At 52.7% G+C, this 25,957-nt stretch overlaps 1 protein-coding gene across 5 annotated transcripts; it reads right to left on the bottom strand.

Annotated features, from left to right (window-relative positions):
* Window positions 1-862: 862 nt before the first annotated feature.
* On the bottom strand, window positions 863-22,699 carry C1qtnf1 (C1q and TNF related 1). Of its 5 annotated transcripts, none has more exons than XM_076543854.1 (4): window positions 22,559-22,699; window positions 7,143-7,301; window positions 4,299-4,435; window positions 863-3,129 (listed from the first exon to the last, which is right to left on the bottom strand). In XM_076543854.1, exons 2-4 carry the CDS (start codon window positions 7,292-7,294, stop codon window positions 2,579-2,581), a joined length of 840 nt encoding a protein of 279 aa, XP_076399969.1. In that variant the 5' UTR covers window positions 7,295-7,301; window positions 22,559-22,699; the 3' UTR covers window positions 863-2,578. The 5 variants fall into 5 exon arrangements, with proteins under 5 accessions (XP_076399969.1, XP_076399968.1, XP_006990336.1 ...); XM_076543853.1 differs by lacking the exon at window positions 22,559-22,699 and adding an exon at window positions 21,609-22,114; XM_006990274.4 differs by lacking the exon at window positions 22,559-22,699 and adding an exon at window positions 21,719-22,111.
* Between the last annotated feature and the right edge of the window lie 3,258 nt (window positions 22,700-25,957).

Genomic DNA, 25,957 nt, shown 5'->3' with positions numbered 1-25,957 from the left:
GCTGCTGGGTAGGTGGAGAGGGGGGCTGGCTGCAGACCTCGCTGGCCAGCAATGAAAAGAAAAAGTGCCTACCCTTCACCATGGAGACACAGAGGGGCTGTTACCAGTGCCCAAACCCGTGGGTTGTCACAACAAGCTTTACTGGGATCCCCAAAAGAGACACGCATGCACTGGCCTCCAGCGCCTGCCCATTCACAAATCCCTTTAGCAGATGTGTTTTAAGTTAAATTTGGAGATCTGGAGAGTGAGTCCTGGATTTAGGGGAGGCCATGAATGCAGCCCTAAGTGTTCTTGAAAGGGAGACAAGCTGTGGGAAGCAGGTCACATAGAGTCAGGACAGGAAGACTGATAAGGTCCCTCCCTCCAGGCAAAGAATGCCTGCAAATACAGGTGGCAGGAAGTGCCCTCCCCCAGTCCTTGCTAGGAGCACCACATCGCTCACACCTGGATTTTGAACTCTGACCTCCAGAGCTCTGAGAAGACATTTGTCTGTTTCCAGCCACCTGGTTTCTGGGCCTTCGTGACACAGCCCAGGACTGTCATACAGTTTCCTGGGCTGCAGTCCAGGCCAGGGGGCTACCTTTACTGCTAGTCCCCGGGCTTCCCACTCCAGTACAAAAGAATAATGTGCCATCACTACACGTGAGTCTCCAGACCTGTCCACACACCAAACAGCCCTAGTGCTCAGCTCTAGGAAATCTAGGATACTCAGGAAATCCATGTCTCCTTGGTAGAACATGGCGATTCGGGCCCTGGGTACAAAGCTGAGGACATAATTGGCCTTTAGTAGGCAGAAGGTGGGTGATAGATGGGAAGAGGGCAGGAGGAAGACTCCATCCAATGAGCAGACGAAGAGGCCGGCTTGCTGTAGATTGCCATGGCAAGTTTAATGTTTTCTGGAAAGAGCAGGGCAGAGCACAGCTGGCAGGCGGCCTCTGCTGCAGGCACACCCCTGGAGACTGGCTTGGAGGGTCCGATCAGCAGAAGCCCCTTCAGAGGTGGTATACACAAACACTGAGTCCCAACACTCAGACACCAGAATTAGAGTGGGGTCCTAGCCAAGGGCCAGCAAGCAGCAGCGAGCAAGCCTGGTTGGCACAAAGCAGATAGCCAATACCCAGGCCCTGGCATCAACCCGGGTGAGATGCGGAGAGGCCACAGGTTCTCTGAGATCTGAGAATCAGCCCTGAAGCCGTCCCTGAGTCCGAGCCTGGTGATGGGATACAAATCTCATGTTTCCTCCTCTAGCACTTCAGGATTGGCCCGGAAATGGGAAGGGTATACTCTCTAGCCTTTACAAGCTCCCCCCAGCTCTGGGACCCAAAGGAAATCCCTTTCCCATTGCCATAGGCTGGCTAGGGCTGTGTCAGGCTAGGGTCCTGTCAGACCCATCAGCTCCTGTGAGTTAACACATCAATCTCCCAGACAGGACACTGAACCAGGGAGAAGATGGAACACAGGCTGGTGAGGGGCAGCTTGTTAGAACCCCAAATCAAAGGCCTGGTGCCTTTCATGGCTGATCCATCTGGAAGGAGGAACTGGGAACTGATCCCACACCAGGCAGGGGGAGAACTCACCTGGGGTTCCAGAGCAGCCCAGGGAAGTGGAGGAAAGCAGAGAGGTGCAGGGATAAATTAGGAGCTTTATTTCTTATAGAGAAACCTGCAGGTTCAGGAGTCCCTGAGGTCCCCAGCCACTGTCAGGAGCTGTGAGCTGGAGCGAGCTGGGTGCTGCCCCCAGCCCAACCCACAGAGGGCCTGCTGCCCCTCTTGGGAGCTGACATTTGCTGCCCTCCCTCCCCGAACCCTTTCACTGTTGTGGCTCAGAAAGACTGGCAGGCCCCTGGGCAAGGCTGTAGCAAGTCAACAGAGCTCGGAGGTCAGTCCTGCTGTCCCCAAGAAAGCTCACACGTGGCTTAATAGAGTGAAGTCAGGTGCGGTTTCCAAACCCACAAACTGCGGCTCCTCCGTTGTCACCTATGCTTCCCTAAGGATCCATTCCTGTGCAGGGTCTCTGGCCCACTTTCCCCAGCACAGCGCTCGCTCGCTTGCTCTCCCTCCCCCTTCCTCCCTCCCTCTCTCTCTAAGAGCCAGCTGGCTGAAAGGCCAAAACAAACACCACTTTCCTGTCTCTCCGCTTTACTTTGTTCTTCTGAAACTCAGGCGTTTGTTTGCTTGATTCCGTCCAGGAATGGGAGCACACAGGGGCTGTGCTCTGGAACACCCCGTGGCCGCAGGACAGCGCACCACAGGGTCGTCTAAGGCTGTGTACACAGAAGGAGCTGGAGGTCCCCCAAAGTCCTCATAGGCACCCCACCCGATGATTTCATCTGCCAGCAGCTCTCCATCGAGAGCGGCAGCCAGACCTAGGACCACACAGCCCTTTGGACTTCCCAGTGGCCACGGGCATCTTGTCAAAAACCAAAACTAAGGACGCCAAGGCCAAAGAAGCCAGGACTGAGGGGAGAGACGATGGGGTCAGCCTGGGGCGGGACTCCAGTGTCCGTGGAATGCAGGAATGGGCAGGGGTGACAGGCAAGGAGGTCATCAGTCTGTGAGAGTACCATGGGGAGTGGCAGCTAGGGCTCAGAGGCTGGCTTGACCAGGTAGCCACTGAAGGTGATGTAGGTGTCGAACTCATCACTGAAAATGGCGTTCTCACGCTCGCCCTTGAAGAGGCGCACCCAGACCTCATCCTGCTCACGCAGCTCCAGCATCAGGCTCTGACTCTGCATAATGCTTCGGTCGCTCACCTGTGCATACAGGATCACCACCTCCTCCTCGTTCTTCATGATGTGCAGATACGTCTCCTTCTGGTTCCAAGTGTGCACATTGAGGCTGAAGAAGTAGATGCCCGGCACATAGCAGTAGAACTTGCCAGTGAACATGTTGAAGTGTTCATAGAGGTTCACAAACTGCGTGTCAAAGACCACAGGCTGGAAGTAGTCATTACTGTGCAAAGCCTTTTTTCGGCCCACAGAGAAGGCTGCGTAATGGTTCTTGCAGCGGTCTCCAGGAGCCCCCATGGACCCCTTCTGCCCTTTGGGGCCAATATGGCCCCTGGCACCTGTAGAGCCTGTTTTACCGTATTTCCCCTGGAGGCCTCGATCCCCTCGGTCACCTTTCTCACCTAAGAGAGAATAAGAAGAGATGAGGTCCCAAAGGAGGTCAGCCTGCAGCTGGCTTCCAGGCAGTCATGTGACTCCACATCCCAGCCCTGACCTGGGCAAGGGGACATTTTGGTTCTCATATCATTAGAGCTATCATTTTCACTGTCAAGGGTTGGTCTATTTTCATCCAGAAGGCAAGCTTTTTCACTCTCTTTCTGCAAAGTCCTGGCAAAGATAAAGGAACATATGGGTTTGTCCACTAGCAACAGGCTCTGTGGCCAGGCCTGGGCTCACTCTGAGTAAATGGACTGCAGATGTCAGGACTCAGAGCAAGATCCAGGTTGCAAGCATTCCCTGGGGTTATCTAGGGGGAGGGCACAGCATTTCAGAGAACTGGCTTGACGTGGCGTCAAAACAAAGAGGTCTGCAAGTCCCATGCAAACAGGGAGGGGGAAGAACCCCTGAAGCCCCTCTTTATGGATAAGTATGTGTGGTGTTTGTGTACACCTGTGACATGTGTGTGTGCACACACTACAGGCACTTGGTGAGGCCAGAAGACGGTGTTGGGGGTACTCTTTCCACCTTGCCTTTTTTATTTATTTTAGTATTTTTATGTGCATTGGTGTTTTTCCATGGATGTCAGATCCCCTGGAACTGGAGTTACAGACAGTTGAGAGCTGCCATGTGGATGCTGGGAATCGAACCCGGGTCCTCTGGAAGAGCAGCCAGTGCTCTTACTCACTGAGCCGTCTCTCCAGCCCCACTCCATCTTACCTTTTGATGTAAGGTTCCTCACTGAATCACAGTGCTTCAGAAAGCCTGGATTCTAGAATCTTCCTGACTCTGCCCTTCCCGAGCCTCCTGGTTACAGGCACATGTGGCTACCCCTGGTTTTTACATGGGTGCTGGGGATTTGAACTTGGGTCATCTTGCTTTCTTAGCAAGTGTTCTTAACCACTGAGCCATCTCCCTAGAATCCTCTAAGGCTCCTCCTCTTCTGCTCATGGAGAAGGGTCACAGCTCAAAACTCAAAATTTCTTCCTTCCCTCCAGATGGCAGCCCACCTCCACTCTATCTGAGACCCCTGATCCTGCAAGCCCCACCCAGCAGCATCTCCCTCTCCATCGACATAAAGCAGCCCCCAGGAAGTGCCCCCCCCCAGTACCATCCAGGTCTGCAGCCTTCTCACCTTTCAGGATGGTGATGTTGATTTGGGGTGGGGGGATTGTCTGGTATACAGGCGTGCCAGGGTCACAGCATCTGTAGCACCTGGAAGTGGGGTCCTGGCCCTGGCTGGGGCTATACTTCTCACGTGTGTCTTCATCCCTGAGGGAATAAACCACCACAAATTATAAACTCTAAGCTGGGCGCTCTCTTCTGCTGCTATGGACCCAGGGCTTGGCTCCCCTGGGCCCTCCTTCTCTGGATATGCAATGCTCTGGTTAGCATAGACTTGGGGGAGAATTCTGAGATCCTGACTCAAACTGCAGATAACACACACACACACACACACACACACACACACACACACACACACACACACACACGCCCCATTATAGTAGTAATATATCCAAAACAAAGATAATGCAAATGACAATAACCTCAGGGCTTAGGTGGAGAAATCCTGCCTGCAGGACCAGGTCTTTCAGTGGTAAAGAACTGCTCTGTGTATCTAGAGCGCAACCTACCAGCAACTCATTTGTAAACAATTTCGCTTCATTCACTTCGTCTTCCGGTGCCTCTGGGCTACCGCAGCCGGCGGACAGTAATGGCTGTACACTGCCATCACATGGCCACATGCAACATTGCATGTTGCTCTCCTCATGGAGGCTCCCCTGGACACAGAAGGCTCTAGATAAACTCGTTCCTCTCTAACCCCGTCCATGTTTCATCCCCAGACAGTCTGGGACATGGATCCACACAAACTCTGAATTCCACCACATGGAAACCCAGTTCCTGGAGAAAGACTCTCACCTACACCTCTCTCCTGAGCTTCAGACGTCTTTCAGGAAGTCTCCATCCCACCCATTCAACAGGCCCCACAGACACCACGTGTCCAGAATTGAAAGCCTCATAACGCCCCTTTGCCTATGAAACCTGTTGCTTCCAATTTTTTTTTCCAGCATATGATAGTGGCCCATAATAGAGCCTTCTGCCTGCCTGACCTCCCCCATATCCAACAAGTACTGGGGAGTCAAGCCTACCCACAGCTGGACAGATCTGGGCCCTTATCTCTAATGCACCATGTGGACAGCAGTCCTGGAGTTTGTCTTTTCATCAGCAATTCACTCTCTGATGCTTCCCTCGAGCATTCCTACTGGAACACCCTTAAGTGCAAACCTCTCCTGCAGGACTCCTTATTTCCTACAGAACGAAGCCCCGATGAGATTCTCCCTCCCACACACTACACTCAGCTACCTAAGACTTAACACTTTACATCCTCCATTCCCAGGCTCCCGCTCCCACCACCCCGAGTCACCCTCCCATCCTGCGGGACTCACCTCCCTCTGCCTACAGCATTCTGCCTTTTCCTCCCACACCCAAGAGAACCCCAGTACTGCACTGCGGATACAGCCTTACTTCCGAGTCTGTATTGTATTGTGTTTGCCTGTCTCCCTACGACGGCCTTGGAGTTTCTAGAAGCCGAAGTCTGTCCTCCAAGAGCATCTCCAGGACCCAGGAGATGGCCTGATTGACAGCAGCTACTTAATCAATGTTTGCCGAAAGGAAACAAAGGAGAGGAAGAAGAACAAAGGAATGGGGTTTCTTGGCCCTCAAAACTGTCTGGAACCTTGAATATTAAATCGACCCAATGTGCAGGATAATGAAGAAGCCCGAAGCCAGCATTGAGCCTTGCACAGGCCTGTAGGACTTCATGCTTGGTGTCCCTACAAAATATCTTCCATAGCTTTGGGTCTGTATACACTGAGGGTCACAGACACAAAGGCAAGGGACATCCTGAAGTCCTTTATCAAGGGAAGCTGACGCCTGGCCCGCAGGGTCCATCCTCACCAGCACGATCTTGCCTGGGAGTTGTTAGACAGACTTCCTGGTAGTCAGACAGACAGGGAGAGGGAGCGTGGCTCGGTAATAGAGCTGGTGAGTTTCCAGAGCTGGCTGCCTCCTCAACCTCCAGCCTTCAGACAAAATTCCAACAGCTTAAAACAAAAACACTCTAGGCGTTGGTCTCCCACCAGCAGGCACCCTGCTGACCGACTGGCTGAACAGGTTCAAGGCTGCTCAGGACAGGTCAACAACAGTCGTGGGTCAATCAGCCATCCTGTCTTTCTTCAAACTGACCAACCCTAAATTAGGGGAGGAAAACTCTCTAGAGACTAAAAGCCCCAGCCCTGGAGAAGAGACTGGATGTCCCCTTTTTCTCTGTGTGCCTGCTACAGGCCAGTGTTTCCTCACCCCCAATAAACGCCGATCTTCAGCTGCTGCTGTCTGTGGTGTCTGAGATTTCTCTGCTGCTGCTTGTTATGCTTGAGATTTTTCCTGGTTTTTGTTTGTTTGTTTTTAAGGCTTTAACTGGCAGAGGAAACGATCCTGACCAAGACTGCCAGACTGTATTGCCATCTTACAAATGAGTAAGTGTTTGAGGCCACTTGTCCCAGCCTCCTGCTTGCATGCACTCTCAGTGCTCTGGTAAACATTCCCAGGAAACCTAACTAGAAGGCAGAGGTAACCCGAAGGGTAGTGCAGGTACCTTTTCATGATGGAGATGTGAGGTTCTTGCAGACTCGGCTGCCCTGGGGTTAGAATGAGGTTGAAATGTGAGGTTCTTTCAGACTCAGCTGCCCTGGGGTTAGGATGAGGCTGGACCACCATCCTCAGATTCAGATAAGACACCCAAGTCACCAGACGGAGAAACTGCCTGTCGACCTCCAGGACCAACCTCCCTGAGGACCACTCCTCCGCTTCCTCTTTGCCCCTTTGCGACTCTGGGCATCCACCCTGGAGTGCCCCACACCTCACACACTTGCCCTGGTCAGCTCCAGAGCCCTGCCATCATGCCATCACAGCCCCTCACCTCTTCTCATGGTTCAGAGGAGAGGGCGGCCCCTCCTCTTCCCACTCCAGATGTTCCTGCTGGCCGCGGGGCACAAGGCTCAGGACTGGACCCCAGGCAATGGCCAGCAGCAGGCAGCATCCCAGCACGAATCCCTGTCCACAGGAGCCCATTTTCCTGCTAAAATACAAGGAGAGGGCATGGGTTAGGAAGGGGCTCGACAGAGAAACAGCCCACAGTGAGAACCGTTTGCCCAGCCCCACATCTCTCTCTCACACACACACACCCATGGGAACTTCTTCTTCTTCTTTTTTTTTTTGATTTATTTATTTTTATTTTATGTGCATTGGTATTTTGCCTGCATGTATATCTTGTGAGAGTGTCAGATCTTGGAGTTACAGACAGTTGTGAACTGCCATGTGGGGGCTGGGAATTGAACCCGGGTCCTCTGGAAGAGCAGCCAGTGCTCTTAACCACTGAGCCATCTCTCCAGCTCCCAGGGAACTTCTGATTCACTGAGCACAGAGTCACCTCTGCACCAGCCTCTCAGGAAGGGGACCCACCACCTGCTGGGCCCTGACAATAAGCAGAATAAGCCCAAATGAGTCCAGGTCAACTACTAGTCCCTCCCCAGAGGGGCTGGTGGGCAGAAACTGGCTGTGCTGTTTTCTACCACCAGGGGGCGCTGAGCGAGTGTCCATTTGCACATAATGTAAAGGTCACTCATCCAACCCTCTCCCATCTAACAGCCCCCCATCCCCCCACCCCCACCCCCACCCCCACCCCCACCCCCGCTGCTAAGCAAAAGCTTGGAAAGAACCTTCCTCTTCCAATAGGAGACTGTCCTTCAAGCCTGTCCTCAGTCCCAGATGCTTCCCCACCACTAGCCAAAGCAAGCCAGGGTGTGTGTGTGTACTGAGCTGAAGTACACGTTTAGATCCTCTACCCCATCCACCTGTCATCTCTCTAAGCGGCTGGCCTGGGGCAAGCAGGACCAGGCTCTCTTCCCCTTCAGCTGCACACCTCAGTCTGTGGTTCAACCCTTGGTCCCTCAAACCTAGGGCTCCTCTTACACTTCAGCTTCTGGTTCAGCTGACCAGGGCAGGGCCATATCCCGCATATCCTGGTGCTGCCAAGGGTCTGCCGACAGATAGCAGCTTGCATGCCACCTTCAAGCCACACCCCCAAGCCCTGGCACCTGTCGGCAGGCCTGCATTCCTGCTCCTTTGCATGGAGCACCTTTGTCCTGTTTGGACTGATAAGCAGCCAAGGGGCCCAGCAGTGGTACCAGGCACCTGGCTGCGATTCCATGCATCCTTCCAATTAATTCCTTGGGCCCGTGAGGTAAGGGTAGGTCTGAGAACATGTCCTCATTAATCACTTGTATCCCACCCAGGCCTCATGTGATCCCGGGGCTAATCTTTCCAGGAGACAATATTCATTCATTAGTATGCCGTTCATAAGTGAAAACGGAGGGGGGTGGAATGATCTTTTTCAGTCGCTAAAGTGCTCGCCTGGCAGGCACAAGGACCTGAGTTCCACCCCTAGAATCCACATAGAAAATAAAAACAAATAAAAGCTGAGTATGGTGGCCTGTATTTACAACCCCAGTATCACGAAGTCGGAGATGGGCGAATGTCTGGGGCTCACTGGCCAGCCAGCCTCACCTCCTTGGTTAGTCCCAAGCCAATGAGAGACCCTATCTCAAAAAACAAAGCAGTCAGTCAGGCGGCGGCAGCGGTGGTGTACACCTTTAATCCCAGCACTCTGGAGGCAGAGCAGGTGGATCTCTGTGAGTTCGAGGCCAGCCTGGTCTACAGAGTAAGTTCCAGGACAGCCAGGATACACAGAGAAACCTTGTCTCATAAACAAAAAAACAAACAAAATAAAGATAGATGGTACCTGAGGAACAACAGCTGAGTTTGTCCCTTAGCCTCCCCCAGAGCACACAGACACACTCGTGTACACACACACACACACACACACACACACACACACACACACACACACACACACACACAGTACTGTTCCTCCACACATCTGAACATGCACAGCACATGTGCACACATGCACAGCACACACAGGGGAGGGAACTGCTGGCCTCCTCCTAGGTGCCTGGCTACCCTGGAGCACAGACAAGCGAAACTCAGGTGACCCTGGCCCAGCTGGCCCTGTCAAGGCCCACTTCATGCTAAGCTCTGCCGCTGATTCACGCCTCCCCAGCCCTGACCTGGGAAGACCCTCCTCCTCCTCCGTGTTATGTGTCAGGTTGTCTCCAGCCGTGGAGACTTTGGCTTGGCCCTGACTCTCCATCAGACATGGATGTCCCTGGCCCAGCCAAGTGTCCTGCAGCATCCTGGACTTCGCCAGGACTCAACAAATATTTATCGAGCTAAGTTCTCTTGATCTGTTTATTTCTCTATTTCTGTATTTCCTGTTTTCCCCTGGTACCTTCGTAATTATTCTCCTCAGCCCTGTAAGTGTTACGCTTGCACCAGGCAACAGGAAGTTTTCCTTTCTTTAAACTTGGGTCCATCTGGGTTTTTTTGTTTTTGTTTTTTTCATTTTTTTTTTCCTCACTGTGTAACCCAGGTTGGCTTCAAACTCTCAATTCTCCTGCCTCAGGTTCCTAAGTGCTGTAGTGTAGGTATGCACCACCACACTAAGTTTAAACTTGATTTATCTATGACTCTGAATATATATATATATATATATATTATATATATATGAACGTGTATGTGTATGTGTGTGTGTATAACAAAACCCATGCATGTTTGGGGGCCCTATGAATGGATGGAAGCTGACATAAAGCTGCCTTTGGCTGTCCTAACCCATGGGTTCCTGCTGACATCTGAAGCTGGACAGTCCTCCTTTTCTCCTTAGAGGGGATCCTGTCCTGTATATTTAAGGGTGCTTTGTGGGGTCCCAGCCTCTACCCCAAAATGCTATTGGCATCCTCCTCAGTTTGTAACCAATGACTCTAGACTCTGGGGCAAAATTACTCCCTTCCAGGAACCTGTGCCGTGGCCCCCATTCAATGCTGGTATGTCTCTTTCCAGTCGAGAACGGGGATTTTAAACATGTTTGTCAGAAAAGGGTGCCCAGAGCTGGGTTAGGAATGTGACATGGGTAGGGTGCCAGGTAACAGCCCCAAAGTAGTCAGAAGCTCCTGCTGACGGCAATGAGGTGGGCAGAGTGTTCCCCAACACCTGCATGCACGTGTGCATGCGCAACCACACACATACACACACACACACACACACACACACACACACACACACACACACAGCCTCCTTTGAAGATTAAAACCAAACCAAGGCTGAAATATTCCCCTCCTCGATGCCATCTCAACAACCATTTAAACAAAACCTATAGAGTCACATTAAGGTCATTTTAGTCATTTTTTGGGCAAAACCAATATTGCCCAACACCTAACTAAATTTGGTCCTGTCTCCATTCCCAGCACAGATGGCCTTTGGTGAGACCATCTGGGGATGTGCTCCACACAGAGGTAGCTCCACAGAAGGCTAGGACATCCTGATCATGAGAGTGACCCCACCACACAACCGGAACTCATATAGTCTGTCTGGGTTGCGTCGCAGTAAGAGTCCCCGAGGACAACCCCAGCATGACCCCAGGTCTCCAGCAGCCTCTCCCATCCCTGTGCCTTATGGAAACTCTTCTGTCTTATTTCTCCCTCCAACTCCACAGAACCTGCAGAGCAGAGCCCAGCATCCTTCCTCAGCCCACCCCACCGGCTTCCACCCAGCTTTCACCCCAGCAACGGGAATCCCCCTTTGCAGAAGTAAAGCAACTTAGAGGAGGGCGAGGCATGTGAGGGCGCTTCCTTGCTGGGACTTTTTATCCCTTCCCAGACCTCATGTGGTGGGTCCTTCACGGAACACAGTATTCATTCGCAAGCTCAGTTTCCTTATGTCTTGTTGTTTCTGACCCCTCCCTGCCTGTGTGTGTGGACGGTGGCCTCCTGGAGTGGGAGGCTGCCTGGAGTGTGAGTGTAGGTGTGGGTTTGGCCTTGGTATCTCCCTCCCCATCACCCCCCAGCTCAGTGCCATTGACAAAAGCATTTTGTAAACACTGTTTTCTTCCTTAATCCTCATCGGGTAAGCAGCTGTTCAGAGAGGCGAGAAGCCTGTAATCTCCTTGAATGGCCAGGAGCCTTGGAAGGAGTCGGAGCGGCCCTCTCAGCTGGCAATTTAACACAGGCATGGCTTATGGCATGTCATTGTGCAAGAGCCGGGGTGGGGGTGGGGAATGATTCAGCCATAAATTAAACGTGTTCCTGATCTCAACTGTGTAACAGCCCAGGGGAGAAACAGACAAATGCTCAAGACTGAATGGTGAGTGATGAGCCTGGAACATTCTAGACCTTTGCTCTCCGAGCAGTGGCCATCTTGGTATTGAAATCAATTGAAATAAGACACAAATCAAGCACTAAGCATGGGGGTGCCTACTTGTTATCCCAGGATGCACTAGGAAGAGGCAAAGAGAGCTCAGGACAGTCCCTGCCTCCCCGTCACGGGATTACTCCTGCGGGCCACCATGCCAGCATTTTTTACTCAGATTCTGAGGACCAAACTCTTGTCTTTGTGCTTTTAATGAAGGCACTTTGCCAACTGGGCTATTGTACCTGCCTGAAAATCTCAGATCTGAAGCTAGTCTGGGCTACTTAATGAGATTATCTCAAAAGTGCTGGGGGGTCTAGGTCAGCTGTAGAGCACTTGACTACCATGGACAAGAGACTGGATTCTATTCACAAAATAATAGTAAAATGAAATTCAAAGTTCCGCTCCCTGAGCAGGCTCGTCACATCCAAAGCTCTGGACAATTGCGTGCATGGCAGTATTGCTGCCATATTGGAAAGCACCGTACAGAACGTGTCGGGCATGGCCGCAAGTTCCAAGGGGGCTTCTGTTCTAGATTACAGTGGGGCCAGCGGGGGAGGAAGCAGGAGCTATGAACTCACAGCAGGCCTGAAATCTGGGAACCATTTACACCCTTCCTCCCTTGCATCTGGCACATCTAATCCACCGCCAGCCCTCCTTCATAACCTCGAAGGTTGTTCGTCCTTCCTGCCACCGGCCCTACCAGATGCTTTCCAGGGGCTCTGGCTGCCTCCCAGACAAGCATCTTTGTCCAGCTTTGCTGGGGCCTGGACAGCACCCTAACGTTTTACACTCATTTCCCAGGAAGCTTGGCAAGGACAGGACCGGATGCCCCCACGCTTCCCTAATGGCTTCAGCTCTAGGACACATGCAGCGCAGCACTGGGAAGCTCTCTGAGCACAGCGCTGCTACCTCCACCATCACTGTTCTCCTCATGCCTAAGGCGTCCTCGCAGACCCTGGGAAGCCAGAGACTGCTTGCCTTGACCCCTGGTAGAACTGTTCTCCACCACTGAGGGGAGTAGAGCACCCATGTGAGGACAAGATTCAGCCAAGGAAGAGAAAACGCCACACTGAGATGATACTCAGGATTTCCTAACACGTGACATCAGCTCCTAGGTCTTTCCTTGCTCATTTATCCCTCAAACACCCAAACAGGATGAGCAAGAGGACGGCAGAGCTTCCAGTCAGTGGTGAGCCCTGTTCAAGGTTTGTTCCAGAAGGCCCTTCAATGTGTGATTTCCTGCTGGGACTCAGCAGCCTATGCTGGTTGGAGGCTCTGCCTCTTCCCCCAACTGATTAAAGGGGGCAGCTAGGGAGCCTTGACTCTTTTTTTTTTTTTTTTTGGTTTTTTGAGACAGGGTTTCTCTGTGTAGTTTTGCGCCTTTCCTGGAACTCACTTGATAGCCCAGGCTGGCCTCGAACTCACAGAGATCCACCTGGCTCTGCCTCCAGAGTGCTAGGATTAAAGTCGTGCACCACCACTGCCCTGTGAGCCTTGACTCCTGATGGGGGATGGGCTCGCGTGTGTTCCAGGGCCTCACTGCTCTTGGAATCACTGTAATTCCCTTTTATGCCTTTTCCTGTTTCTGTCTTGGAGAAGGAGGGCTTACTTTTTTAAGGTTTGGGGCTTTCCTCCAAAGCCCAAGCCCAGGGATGGAGAAGGTGGATTCCTGTAGGACAGCCAGCTTATGAGCACAGGACTCTTTGTCCCTGGATGCAAGTGAGGTCTTGTCTGGGGCAAAAAGAAGAGAGGAAAGACCAGGAGTTCCCCCATCCTAAAGCAGCTCCTTCATCTGTACCCTGTCCAAGAAGACTCACCTGGAGCAGTCTGCCCAGGCCCTGCCATGTGGTTGCCAGGCCTCCAGCCCTAGGGGCACCTGACCAGCCCAGCCTGCAGGGCTCCGGCATCCTCGAGGAAACAAAGATCGCCTTGAGGAGAGCAGCTGTCCTTAGGTCACCTCCCAGCGGGGGCCCCCTCCGGCTGGAAGCTCACCCTGCTTTGAGGACCGTCTGAGGGAAGAGAGGCCCAGGAGCTCGTGCCAGGGCCCCACACTGCAGGTGGCCTGGCCCACTGCCCATTTCTTTGGCACCAGCACTGACGTTGCCCTGAGGGCTGACCACTCCCAAGACCCAGGGAAGAAAGAACCTGGGGATTCTGTATCCCGGCTCTAGCATGCCCAGCCCTCTGTAGGCAGCACAAACTGGCCTTTGTCTGGTTACCCCAAGCCTGGACATCCCCCAGCACTTCACAGGAACCGCCTGAGGATACTCTCCAAGAGGGAATGCTGCCCTCTACCTAGTGGCTCCTGGGTCAGCCTTGTGGTTTGCTCAGCATCTGCCCATCTTTCTTTCTTTCTTTCTTTTTTTGGTTTTTTAAAACAGGGTTTCTCTGTGTAGCCCTGCCTATTCTGGAACTCTCTCTGTAGATCAGGCTGGTCTCGAACTCACAGAGATCCGCTTGCCTTTGCTAGGATTAAAGGCGTGTGCCAGCACCATCTGGCCAGCATCTCTCAATCTTGCCACCACCTATTCCAGCCCAGGCTGCTCACACCACACTCTCCACCAGGCGGTACCAAGATCTCTGCAATGCCCTTGGTGCTTCAGTTACTTATTTTGTTGTTGTTTGTTATTGCTTTGAGAAAGGGCTCCTACTCTGCAGTCCACTTACTATGTAAACTCTATCTCATAGTGATCCCCCTGTCTCAGCCTCCTGTGCGCTGGGTTACAGGTGTAAGAGAGCATGCCCAATCTAAGAGCTTTAAAACATCTGCCAGCTGGGGCTGGAGAGAGTAAGAGGACATCCTGCTCTCCACACTGCCCCTGTGACTTCAGTTCCACAGGACCTAGCGCTGTCTTCTGGCCTCCGGGGCACCCACACACAGGTAGCATACACTCACACAGAAACATGTACACACACATATATAAGAATAAACACAAATCCTTAAAACACCTACCAGTTTGTCTTTGGGGCTTACCTTTCCTTATAGAAGAAAGGAAGGAAGGAAGAAAGGAAGGAAGGGAGGGAGGGAGGAAGGGAGGGAGAGAGAGAGAGAGAGAGAGAGAGAGAGAGAGAGAGAGAGAGAGAGAGAGAGAGAAAGAAAGAAAGAAAGAAAGAAAGAAAGAAAGAAAGAAAGAAAGAAAGAAAGAAAGAAAGAGAGGGAGAGAGGGAGGGAGGGAGGGAGGGAGGGAGGGAGGGAGGGAGGGAGGGAAGGGAAGGGAAGGGGAAGGAAGGAAGGAAGGAAGGAAGGAAGGAAGGAAGGAAGGAAGGCTTGAACTTGTTATGTGGCCCAGGCTGGCCTTGAACTCACCATCATCCTGCCTCAGCCTCCCTGGTGCTGAGCACCCGTGGATCTACCCTTCTTGGTCTCCCCACAAGACAGTTGCTTTCCTCAGCTCTTAGCTCCTCTCGCTCCAAACCCATCCTGCCTGTCAGGCCTTCAACGGACACCACCCCAACCCATCCTCTCCCAGGAGTGGTGCTGAGCCCCAATATCTGTGCTCTCCAGCACACCAGCCACACGGGGCTGTTTCAGTTAGCAGAGATGAAACACAGTAAAACTTCAGGTCCCGTGGCAGGCGCATCCAAGCTTCCCACCAGACTAGTGGCCACCAGACTGGACAGCCCGGCTGGCCGGACTTTTCTTGAATATGCCTTGACCAGTGAGGCTCTGCATTTTTGTTCCCAAATCTCTGCTTGGTGACCCTGGTCTACCCTACCATGGGATCCCCAGTTAACTCTTCCCCTCCCTCTGTTCCCACAATCCTGACTTCTCCCCCTGGGGCTAGCAGCTGGGTTAGAGACAGCGCTGACCCCTGGGGCTGAGAGTGTGGGAGCTGCCAAGACTCACACTTTCCACGTGCCTTCCACACCTAAGCTATGACACAAGCTCCCCAAGGTCTCTGCCTCTTGTGTCCTGCACCACATCTTCCCCAGCTGGTCCAGGGTCTCCCTGCCACCAATCTCCCAGAGGCAGCTTTAAAATCCAAATTGGAGCATCATTCTTGACTTAAGGGTATTTGCTGACAAGAAAGGAAGTGTTTAAATTCTGAGCATTAACATGGACCTCCACCTCCCCCATCGCTCAGCTACCTAAAGCCATTCCAGGTCTTTAGATGGATGCCCTCTTACTGCTACCTCCGCGCAGCCATGTCTTCAGACCAGCCTCCCCTAGCAGGCTTCCTGGTCCCTTTCCCACTGCTGCCACCCTCTCTCGCATCAGGAACAGAGCTGCTATGTGATTGCTGGTGTCCCGATCCAGTCTCCAGGAACTATGAACTCCTAGAAGATGGAACTGTCTCATTCCTACACCCTTTTGGCATCTGGTGTCACTTTAAAAACATTTATTTTTAGTATGGGTGTAAGTATACTGCATGTGTAGGGGTGCATGGAAGCCGGAAGAGGGCACCAATCCCCTTGGGCTAGAGTTACGGGTGATTGTGAGCCACCCAATCTGAGAGCTTGGATCCTCCACAAGATCAGCCACCACTTAACCACTGAGCCATCTCTCCACCCCTGCTCTGTGTCATTTCTACTGCGGTCAATTCCAAGGGCAAAACCACCCTGTATCTTCAGGTATTCAGATGAGGCAACGTCCATGAGGGAGAGCCATGTGCTGTTAAGTGTGACCTGAACTCTGAATCTAGTTGTAGTCTGAAGCTAGCCTTTTCCAAATGCCTCTCTGCTCTGCACTCAAAAAGCTGCCTGCTTCTAAGACACCCCAACTCCGCACCTCCGTAGCCAAGGTTACAAACCCAGAGGCCACCAGAAGACATTAGATGACAGTAATCAGTTGAGTGGGAAACCAAGACCAAGGCTGTTGACTAGAGGTAAACTCAGCCACAGGGAAGTCTGGGGGTTGCACTAACCAGAAAACCCTGGTTCTGTCTACAGGAGGAAGGAGAGACGAGGGAGGGCGGGAGAGGGGAAGCAAGACAGGTAGGCAGCAGCCACAGTCAGTGCAAACAGGTGAGCATCTATTGACACAGACATTTCTGGAATCATGAGGAGGGAAAATGCAGGTGAAAAGTGTGGTGTCCCCAGACCCACATACCCAGCAACCCAGAAGCCCCCCACCCAGCAGCTCCCAACAGCCACCACGGGGGCTGGAAACAGGACTGTTGACACTTGCTTATTTGTGCTTCTCTGGGTTTTCTTTCTTTTTCCCCTGTAACAATCCTACCGTTTTCTTCACAGAAGTACGCATTATTTTCCACTTAGAAAACGACAAAATAAGCCCCACCCTGAGGACTGAGAGAGCCTTTTGTTTATTCCAGGGAAGCTGACTATGCATAGGAAAGGGGATGGGGTGGACCGTGATGCATTTAGGCTCACGTGGAGCTGGGGGCTGAGCTTTGCATCATTTTATCCCTTTAGTGAGTGCTTATGAATGCCTGCAGCATGCCAGGCAGTGGGCTGATGTTAGAAGCATCTGGAGCAAGAAGATGCTCACCTTCCCTTGGGCATCAGCAGTTCCCACACACTGGGCTTGGGTTTGGGGTGCCCACCTGATTAGCTTACTTAGTGACAGCTGGGACACACGCCAGCAGCCACCCTTGGGGTGACAGAACTGGCCATCATTTACTCAGCAGAGGATGCTGAGCACCTACAGCAGGCCAGTCACAGTACAGGCACCAGGACCCGTCGCTGGCTTCTTTGGTTCAATGCTCAAAAATCTCTGCGGTGCCAGCAAGCTGACACCAAACACCTGACCCTAGAGTTTAACTCCTTGGATTTGGGCATAGAATGACCAAGAACAGCCCCCTCACACATTCAAATGGGAGGCACCTCATCCCGTGAATCATTTTTAGGATCTTGCTTTTAACAGAGTGGCGAGAGAACAGTATGTTAGTTAGCTCGGGAGGAGAAGCATGCGGGCAGGGTTACGGGGTTCCTTTCAGTGCCCCCGTGGAGGAGACAACCTGAGTCATCAGGCATGATTGAGGCCAGGATTGTGTGGTGTTTAAGGCTAACCGGAGGGTACATACTGAGTTCCAGGACAGCCTCACAAGCATGGCGAGACCCTGTCAATAATAACAACAATAACAACAATAAAAGCAAGTGCACTCTGGATCACAAGGACCCTGAGGCCACATCCCAGCGGTCGGCCAGAAGAAACTGTGTGAAGAACCGTTACTGAGGGAAAGGGCCGAACACCCTCTTCCCATCCCTTGATGTCAGGAGTCAGTTATGAATGGACACTACCAGGGATCCACTAGGTAGAAGCGTGAAGACTGAAAAACGAGACCACAAGGGTTGGGGTGGCTTGGACTCTAACCTAGTCGGTCCCACAGCAGACCTCAGGGCTCCGGCAGCCTCCACCTGCACAGCAGGCCCCTTCCCCAGCAGCAGTGGCTGCTCAAGTACCATCAGGAATTACAGACCCTGCAGTCTCCTTCTCATAGATGGGTCTTCATGGGGCTCCAGGCCCAGGAAGGGAGGGGCCAGCATGCCACAGACTCAGGAGCCCCATTGCACCCCGAACCTCCTGTCTCCCACCAGAACTCAGCTATCAGATCCAGCTCAGCATCTTAGCAAAAATGCAGACATTCTAAAGAGACACGTGTGCTCCTCCCTTTGGCCATTTGTGTGACTCCGCAAAACTGGGGTCTCCTCAGGTATCTCTCACTTGGAGAAGGAAAGGCTGGAAGCCTGGTGCCAACAAGAAGAGGATCTTGTCCCCTAGGGAGAGGTTTCAGACCATCTGACAATTTGTCACACCATCTTACAGAGGCCAAGACAATAATGGGACAGTGATGGACAGGGCCACACCTTGACTGTCGTGCTTTGACTGGAACAGCTTAGCTCTGCACACTTCTTGCCCTCTAATTAAATCCAGATCTCACGTCGGGACCCCAAAGACAGACTTGGAGGTCACCAGCTCTCTTTATTTGTCCTTCCTAATGAATAAACCTGTCTGTTTTCACTATTTGCTCCTTTGATTGGTCTGTTGAGGACAGAGCCTGAACCTTGCTTGTTAAGGCTTTCAGGGGCCCAGGCTCTGACCCTAACAACTTCGACAACAACCCTATCTATGAAGAGCCAGCCCCAGAAACGTAAGGGAGAGAACTGCGGACCCAGCCTAGCTTCTGGCCTGCATCATCCTTAAGCCCACCCATGGCTGTGAGCTCCCCTGGGGAGGTCTTCTCCTTCCCGGGTACCCAGGGCAGCAGGCAGCTGGGAACCAGATGCCCCAGGGTACGGAGAAGCTGCAGCCCCCAGGATGTGAGGCTCCCCACCACATGTGGCCACAGCAGCCAGGAGCACTTCCGGCCCAGCCCTGGGCACTGGGAACTCGGCTTCCTTGCCCCATCCTCCTTCCCGGACGGGTCTTCTCCCATCCTTGCAGCCTGGGCTTCAGCTCCCTGCCTGCCTCCTGTCTCCTGCTCAACTGTCTCATTTCAAGGGAAATTCCTACAGAGGCCAGGAGGATGGTGGGACACAGAGGCCCAGCTAGTGCGTGGATTCCCAGTGGTGTATGGAGGTGCCCATGGAGGAGACTGTAGGTATGCAAAGGCCTCAGAAGCAGGCTGGGAATGCCCAGTGGACAGTGGTGATGGGGTACCAAAACCCCTACTTGTAGCCAATGAGGGCAAGAAGGGTGGCTTGCAATGGGTACCGGCTGGTACATGAAGAGCTGCTGCTGACAGGACACCAGCACAATACCATTGCCTCTTAAGCAGGGCTCTGAGACACAGCGCCCTTCCAGGCTCAGAGGCCTCACCCTGTGTACAGGCCTGTTCCTCCCCAAGTCAAACAGGCCTGCAGGGAATCGGCATGTCCCTTCCTGCTTGGGGAGGAGGGAAAGAGGAGCCACTTCTGAAGGCCTCCAAGACTGCAGTCTCCCACCAGAGGCCCTGCCAGGGCAAGGACCCAGGGCAGGGAGGGCCCTGAGACAGAGCCAGAGCAGCATCAGCAGACACGTGTAGTTCTCAGGAAACTGCTCTCTGGAGAAGCCAGAATGTCTATTGCACCTCATGAATGAGTCAGGGAGGTGGCAGGGTCCTGTCCAGACAGCCACTGTGGGCCACTTGACAGAAGTGGAAGGCAGATTTTCAGTGACTAAAACTGAAGAAAATAGCAGTCCTTTGGAGTCACGACTGGGCTCCAGTATCTCTGGGTCCTTCAAGGCCAGTGCCCAGGCTGTTCCCAAATAGCCCGTCCCTACAGGGAGAAGCAGCAGCCACCTCACGGGCTCCTTAACCCTGGAACCTCAGCCACTCCCAGCCCTAGGAACTGTGACCCACAAAAGGGCCTGACCTGTGGATAAGAAGCAAATGGGTGAGCGTGCCCTGAGGCACAACCCGTAGTTTCCACGAAATTCTTTTCATCTTTGTTTTGATGGGTGACGTTCAATGCCAGAATATTTGGTTTATGAGTCATGCTAATTACGGGGGGGACGGGACGGGGGGGGGGGGTCAGGGGGAGGCACCAGGAAGAATAACAGAAAGGAGTGTGTTCAGAAAAAATTAATGCTGTGCTAGTCGCTCTGAATAGGGAGGTTACAGCCAGGAATGAGCAGTGAACTGCCCTCACGCTCCAGGACAGGCCTGCTGGTGGGGCCTACCCCAGGCTTCCTGGGCTAGCCTGCTCTCCAGGAACTTAAGAACACCTCTTTTGACTTCACAGGGGATAAGAGATGGAGGGGGGAATGTGTATGTGTGAGTTTTTAGAAGTTAAAAGGGACAGTTGAAAAGCTCAGCGTCTCCTGCCTGAGCAGAGACTCCAAGCTGAGTCTTGGGTAGTGAAGACACCGTTTAGCTGGGATGCTTCTTCCTGCGCTGGCTGCAGGGAGGGCCTTGGCCAGAGCTATGAGGCAGAGGCGAGGGAGGCGACCTGGGCTTCCCTCTGCAGGTGCCCTCCTCTCCCGTGAGCACGGGGGGGGGGGGGGGGGGGGGGCAGGCTCTCCCACACCCCACTCCGGTACAGTCAGCGCACTATAAAAAGCAGAGCCCAGGCCGTCTCTAAGGATGTCACTGACTCCCGGGGGATCCCAGGGACATTTCTTGGCTTTCTTTTGTTGTTGTTTTTCTTTTCTTTTTGTTACTTTGAAACAGCACCTCACACTGTATAGCCTGGGCTGACCTCAGCTGGCTATCTGGCTCAGGACGGCCTCAGACTCACAGCAGCCTTCCCGCCTGCCTCACAGTCTTGAGCCAACATGCTCAGTGAAAATCACAGTTGGTATGTGGTTGTTTCCATGACTGGGGAAGCAACCCTGGGCCTTTCACGTGCTGGGCACTACCCCGCACTACTGAGCCACATCTCGAACCCAAAGCTGGAGAAGCATATTCCGTAGCCCCCGTTCTGAGAAACAGGGAGGACAGGGCAGAAAGGAGCCAGAGAGGCAGCCCCTCCACTCCCCCTCCCCATAGATAAGGGCAGGGCAGGGAGTAACAGAAGAGGGATGAGAGGGCTCCCCTGAGAAATCCAGCTCTCCAGGGCAGGGAGCAGCCTGGGGGGGCAGAGATGACAGGGTGGCACTCCGGTTAACCAGGAAGGATGACATCTACACCTGGGCATCTGAGCAGTAGGTGGACGTGGGCCGTGCAAAGGTATCCCCGGGCATCTTAGAGACTGCAACCCTAGCTCTGGCCACTCTTAACAAGATAGGCAGCTTTACTTCCCAGGAAGGTCCACAGAGAAGGGATATTTGTTTTTTCCTGCCCAGGCTGGATGCCATCCAGAAACAGCTGTTAGAAGAGGGGGCCAAAGTCCACACTTCCTGTTCAGTGTTGGGGTTCCGGCTGACCACTGACAGATGGTCTAGACCTGGATCCCAGTGGGCCCAGGTGATCTGGCAGGGACAGTGTGGTGTCAGGTGGAAACAGGAATGCTGTTTCTCCTTCCACATCCTCAAAAGAGCACCCGGAAAAAAAAGACACCCCACCAAACAGTGAGCGAAGGTGCAGTTGGTCCTGTCAGCATCCTATCGGCCGAAGAGCCCGCCTCCTGCACGCTCCAGGGAGCCCCGGCGGCCGGCGGCTGCCTGGGAAGAGCCAATCTGAGCAGGGGGAGTTAGTGAGAACCCCAAACTCCTCTGCTCCGTCCGCCCCTTTGCCGTAGGCACCACCTCACATCTCACCACAGGGAAGGTGTCTGTTCAACTCTGCTCTGGCACCCAGACGAAGCCACGAAGACAGAGCTCAGAGGCACCGAGTCCTTCCTGGTCTGTCCGACGGCCAGGCCACCTACCTCCGTCCAGCTGAGCCGGGTGCCAACCGAATCCTCCCGCCACTGGGGCTCTCGGGACGCTGACTCTTAAAGCATCTCTCGGGGGCTGAGTCTCTTCTAGGCCAGGTCAGAGGGGAGGCACAGATGCGTCAAAGCAGAGGGAGAGAGAAGAGAGCGAGCCCGAGGGAGAAAAAAGTCCCTGGGGGTGGGGTGGGGGGGACTTAAGGGTGAGGAAGAGGGGGCGGTGCAAGCCACAGCGGTCCCAACACCTTTATCTCCTCAGCTGCCTCCAAGGTCTCTTTGGCCAGAAGCGGAAACGTGGTCTCTCTCAAAAGTAAAGGAAGAGAGGAAGAAAGCGGGACACATACAAAGAGCAAACCCCAGCCAGATGTGAGCTGCTGAGGAGCCTAGAACGCTCCTAGCGCTTTTTATCCAAACAGCAGCCGCAGAAGATTAACTGTGTGTGTGCCCGGCTGGCTGGCTGGCTGGCTGGTGCTCCCTCCTTCTGGACACCCTGGGGAGCTAGGGCAGGCTTGGAGGGGATGGGGATGAACACTTCTGTTTATCTAGAGGTCTTTCCAGATGTGGAGGTGGCCGGGAGCCCAGGACAAGGGTGCTCCACTCAGGATAGAGAACTGCAAAAAGGCTGAGAATCTGAAGTTAATTAGTGGTTAGGGAGTTGACTTAGGCATTTGGGCAACCCTGACTCCAAACAGTGGCCCATCTGAGACACTTTTCCAGCAGGACATCTACTTGCAATCCAGGGACTCATGGGTAGGTTTAGGGACATCCGTAATCCTTTTGCAAAAGAATGGCAGGTTTTGTGTTCATGCAAGTATGTACTGGAAGGGGGTGGCTCACTTGTTCAGAGTCTAGAGAACGCTGAGAGGCGAAGGTGAGCAGGCAGCCTCCAGAAGGCTCAGGTCCTCCCGTGGAGTGCAGTGGAAAGCAGTGGAGAGCAGTGCTGAGCCAGATGCTTCTCAGCCTCTGCTAGGCAGCTCCGCTCTGGAAATTTCTTAATCTTACACACATGCCCTTGTGAGTCTCTTCCCGTGGGGATACTACCCCAGGCTTCTACAGAAAAGTCCCTCCTGTTCTCCATCCCCAAACTCTGAGTCAGATGGCTTGCTCTGGAATCTTATCACAACCCATAAGAGAGAGGAGAAAATGCTCTAATGCTATCAGCCTCTGAGCACTCTCTCTTTCTTTCTCTCTTTCTCCCCTTCCCCCATCCCTCCCTTCCACCCTTCCCTTTCTCCCTCCTCTCTATAGGCAGGAGATATAAAATTAGGGATGCTAGTTTGGGATATCCCAAGCAAAATAAACAGGCTGCACTCTGCTATTCTCGGTTGTGTGTCAGCAAAAAAGGGGCCAACAGAATCAAAGCGGGGAGGCAGGAGAGAACAAGCCCAGTACCCCCATCATCTCGCCCAAAGGCCAGGCATACATCAGTAGAGGGCAGATCCCAGAAGGGCCAGGGATGGATGGAAGGACAAGAGGGCAGATTCTGATGGCAAGGAGCAGCCTGTGAATTCCCACAGGCTTCTCCAGAAATTCTAAGTCCAAGTGCCAACCCCATGAGAAAGAGAGATGTTGCTGAGCCCTTTGGTACCCACAGGGCGGGGGAGGGGGGGGCGGTGCCACTTAAGGACGCATGTCGAGAATAAGTAGATGTGTTCCCGCCAGAGATGTGACCTGCCTTGGCCTAGCAAGATACTTCCTGTTGCTTAGCACATATCTAAGGCGGAGTGAAACCGCATTCTTGGTTATCGATATAGGAAAACACAGGGATAAGATTCTCATTCCTGTGAGTGATGTGAAGCTTCCCACCCAGCACATGGACCCACTCTGTCCCCTGTCACTCTGTCCCCCACATCCTTTGCAGTAGAGATGCCAGGGAGAGCAGCCAGCAGAGGCAGAAAGACCACTTAACCCCTACTAGGCTGCTGCTGTGACAACAGAGAGCCTCCCAAGTCTTGTGATGGGTGGGTGTGGCAGTACAGCTTGCAGGGTCCTACCCAGAAGGCTCAGCTCCAGGAAGACCTGCTCACGGCAACATTCCTAAAGCTGGGCATGTGGCTCAGGAGAGGGAAAGATGTGGAGGCAGAGGAATTGCCCTCACCCCACACATCCAAGATGGCAACACTCTCTAGTGAAATTCTGAGATGCCAACTGGAAGGCCCAAAACAGTAGAACATTCTAGAAATACACCAGATGACAGGCAGTCTTAACAACTGGCTTATTCCAACATGAGGTTTTGCATCCTGGCCCAGTGTCTTTTCCTCAACCCAGCCTGGGGAATGGTAGCCAAACTCACAGGCTTGGTTCCTTGTGGATACCGCAAAGATGGACTCCGGAGTCTCTGATCTGTAGTCAACTGACTCAGAGTAAGATGGAAATTTCCCAGAAAGCAGCTCACCCAGGTGGCTTGGGGCAGCCCCAGCACTTGACTGTTCTCCAGGGCAATAAATGAAGGCCATGCCGCTGCAAGACAGCTCAAGTCACATTGTACTACCAAGTTCCTGTCAAACTTAGGAGAGACCAAGGTTTCAGATCTGTATTTGTATTTGGGAGATTTGGGTGGGAGGTAGTTGGTTTGGTTTTTTGTTTGTTTGTTTGTTTGTTTGTTTGTTTGTTTTTTCCTTATTGCATTCTTTCTGTAAAACTGCTCGTGATTTTACTTATTTATTTATTTATTTATTTATTTATTTATTTATTTATTTATTTATTTATTTATTTATTTATTATGCATACAGCATGTATGGCTGCAGGCCAGAAGAGGGCACCAGATCTCATTACAGATGGTTGTGAGCCACCATGTGGTTGCTGGGAATTGAACTCAGGACCTCTGGAAGAGCAGCCAGTGCTCTTAACCTCTGAGCCATCTCTCCAGCACCCTTGTTTTGTTTTTTAATTATATGTATTGGCCAGGTATGGTGGCACATATCTTTAATTCCAGCCCTTGAGAGGCAGAGGCAAGTGGATCCCCATGAGTTTGAGGCCAGCCTGGTCCATGTAGCAAGTTCCAGGACAGTCAGGGGCTACATAGTGAGATGAGATACTGTGTCAACAAATAAGTAAACAAACAAACGGAATTATTTGTGTGTGTGTGTGTGTGTGTGTGTGTTTGTGTGTGTGTGTGTGTATGTACGTGTGTGTTCCAGTGCATACACATGTGTGTAAGCATGGGTGTGGAGGGAAACCTTGGGTCTTAATCCACAGTCTCACTGTTCTGGAACTCATCAAGTAGGCAAGGCTGGCTGGCTGGCAAGTCCTAACTCTGCCTGTCTCCTCCCCAGCACCTGGACTATGAACCTCTTCACCATACTTTTCCGTCCTTCCTTCCTTCCTTCCTTCCTTCCTTCCTTCCCTCCTTCCTTCCTCCCTCCCTCCCTCCCTCCCTCCCTCCCTCCCTCCCTCCCTCCCTCCCTCCCTCCCTTCCTTCCTTCCTTCCTTCCTTCCTTCCTTCCTTCCCTCCTTCCTTCCCTCCTTTCTTTCTTTTTCTTTTTTTTGTAACATGGATTCTGGGCTGGAACTTGGGTCCTGGTGCTTGCAGAGAAACATTTAGCAGATAACTCCCCATTCTTCTTTCTGGTTTTTCTTTGGAGACAGAGCCTCACTCACCAACCCTGGCTGGCTTCCTACTAATAGCAATCCCTCTGTCTCAGCCTCCCAGTTGCTGGGACTATGTATGTGTACCACTATGGCTGGCGTATTTTGGGGAATTTTGGATAAGCCACCCTACACCTGAATTTTCTCACATGATTAGTAAAAAGATTGGTGAGGTGGACAGAACGCTAGGATACCCTCGATAACTACTAGTATTCTAAGTATAACCTCTCTCCTTCCAGCCTCTTAGGCCGAGCCCCCACATCTCCCAAGAGATCTGAAAGAGGGCTTGTTCATTTTCTTTGCGGTGGAAACTGGGAGAGGAGAAGCTTTGTACCAAACACAGCAAAGGGAACCTGTGGCTTCCCACGATGCCCAAGGGCCAGAAGGCTCAGAGGCAGGCGGCGTTCCAAGGGGTGGGAAGAGATGGAGTGTGTCTGAAGGGTGTCATCACAACCCGCAGCTCAACAGGAAAACAGACAAAGGGACTCACAGGGCCAGGTCCCAAAGGCCAAGGCACGCCAGTGTCATAGAAGAAATAAAATGTCTCACTGAGCTGGAGTTTGCTAGGCTCCTAAGCCCTCTGTCATCAACTTCATTTCTGCTTTGAAGCTGTAAGAAAGGCCGGAAGTTTGGCAAGGCAGGGAAAGC

Source organism: Peromyscus maniculatus, chromosome 8 (assembly GCF_049852395.1).
Source record: "Peromyscus maniculatus bairdii isolate BWxNUB_F1_BW_parent chromosome 8, HU_Pman_BW_mat_3.1, whole genome shotgun sequence".
In the NCBI taxonomy this organism is placed as follows: Eukaryota; Metazoa; Chordata; class Mammalia; order Rodentia; family Cricetidae; genus Peromyscus; species Peromyscus maniculatus.
The sequence above is the reverse complement of the archived record's forward strand: the minus strand, read 5'-3'. Positions and strand labels throughout refer to the sequence as shown.